We start from the raw sequence: 1,626 nt of genomic DNA on the forward strand, positions 1-1,626 counted from the left end.
TTGTTTTTATACTGTTTTTTTTCTCCTAAACCCACTTTGCTGCTGTAACACAAAAATTGGAATTTCCCCATCACTGGGACACATAGAACGGAATAACAGGAATATCTTATCTTATTATTGAAGGACAGTCACAAAGCATATTAGCTTAGCAACAACCAACTTTCTGAGGAACAAACCTGCGACATAGGTTGACGCCTAATCAACAGTAATCATCCGTCATGTCTGTCCGCTCAACAAATAGGCTATTTCCACTCCAAAAAAAAAGGTGATTATGCCTCTGGATTGGGCTTCTCTCGTCAACTTCCCTGTAAAATTTGCTTTATAATACCTGAGATACTCTGATTCTATTAAATCAACATTCACACATTAAGTCAAATCTCAATCAAATGGTCTAACATCGCAATAATAGGCGGGTGATTTAAGAGTAGGGAAATACTATAATATAATATAAACACTATGTACAAGAGAAAAAAATAATAATTAATAATAATAATAGGTTGCTTATCCAAATAAAAACAATCTTCCATTTGGAGCCAGTGAGGCATATATGCTGCGGATGTGGATGATGAATCATTAAAGATAAATAAACTCGCTTTGTCTCTCCCTTTGTTCGTATTAGATGACAGACATAATGCAATAGGTTATGAAACAATGTTTTCATAGTGTTTGAATGTGTGTGTGAGAGAGAGAGAGAGAGAGAGAGAGAGAGAGAGAGACGCTCCGGCGTCTACAATATACTATTATCTGATTGGATAAACAAAAGCGTCATATCTAGTGACCCCATCAGACGGCGTCCATAAAATCGCGAAAGTATAGACTCTGGAAATCGGCGTACGCCGAACCTCGCCCGGGTGGGCGGTGTCAACCCTCGTGAAACCGCTCCTTTCGCCGTTTGACCCACTCCAACCGGGCTGCCTGCGCCCTCTCGGATGCAAATCCGACTCACTATACACGAATGAGACAACAGCCATTAAGCAGTCGCAGCGTAAATGTCTTTATTTTAGCGGCTAACTCCACATTTGTCAAGGCCGTATCTCGCCCGACCGCCCCGGTGTCCATAACAAACACACCCATTGTGAATTTTAGCGGCTACACATTAGCTGCTTGTTGGCTACTGTTATAGCTAGCTAATCACGTTTATACAGCCACGGTTTGGATGTAACAACGACCGAGGGCATTACTACATTAATACTGCAACTGATTAGAAACATTACACAGGAGGAGATGAACAGTCGGCTGCAAGAGATCCGCGAGCGACAAAAACTTAGGCGGCAGCTTTTAGCTCAACAGGCAAGTGCACAGCTCCCTGTTGTTGTTAGCAAGTAGCTAAAACTTCACCAGATAACTAACTAACTAACGTTATGTAACAGGAATATCAAGGCTGTATGGAAAACGCGTTGTGTGAAGAGCAATTACAGAACATAACAACAGATCTCTGTCGAGGGGCGGATGACTCCGATAGCTTCACTGTGAATGAAAGACATCAACATGTTGAAGCTATTTGTGCCAATACAGCTAACATAAATATAGATAGCATTGATTTACAGTGCATGTGAAATATACAGTTAAGTAACAGCAGTAAAAATACCGAGACCATGTGTATATAGCTATATTATATACTTAAAT

The 1,626-nt window shown here is 40.6% G+C and overlaps 1 protein-coding gene across 1 annotated transcript in view; it reads left to right on the plus strand.

Moving 5' to 3' along the window:
- Positions 1 to 832: 832 nt before the first annotated feature.
- mettl14 (methyltransferase like 14) overlaps positions 833 to 1,626 on the plus strand; it is a gene marked incomplete in the record, with an annotated part of 9,533 nt that continues 8,739 nt past the window's right edge. Inside the window, 1 exon segment of the mRNA XM_035661056.1 lies at positions 833 to 1,290. Within this exon segment, the coding sequence (XP_035516949.1) occupies positions 1,225 to 1,290 (66 nt within the window).

This window comes from Morone saxatilis, unplaced genomic scaffold (assembly GCF_004916995.1).
Source record: "Morone saxatilis isolate NCDOM2014 unplaced genomic scaffold, NCSU_SB_2.0 Contig17, whole genome shotgun sequence".
In the NCBI taxonomy this organism is placed as follows: Eukaryota; Metazoa; Chordata; class Actinopteri; family Moronidae; genus Morone; species Morone saxatilis.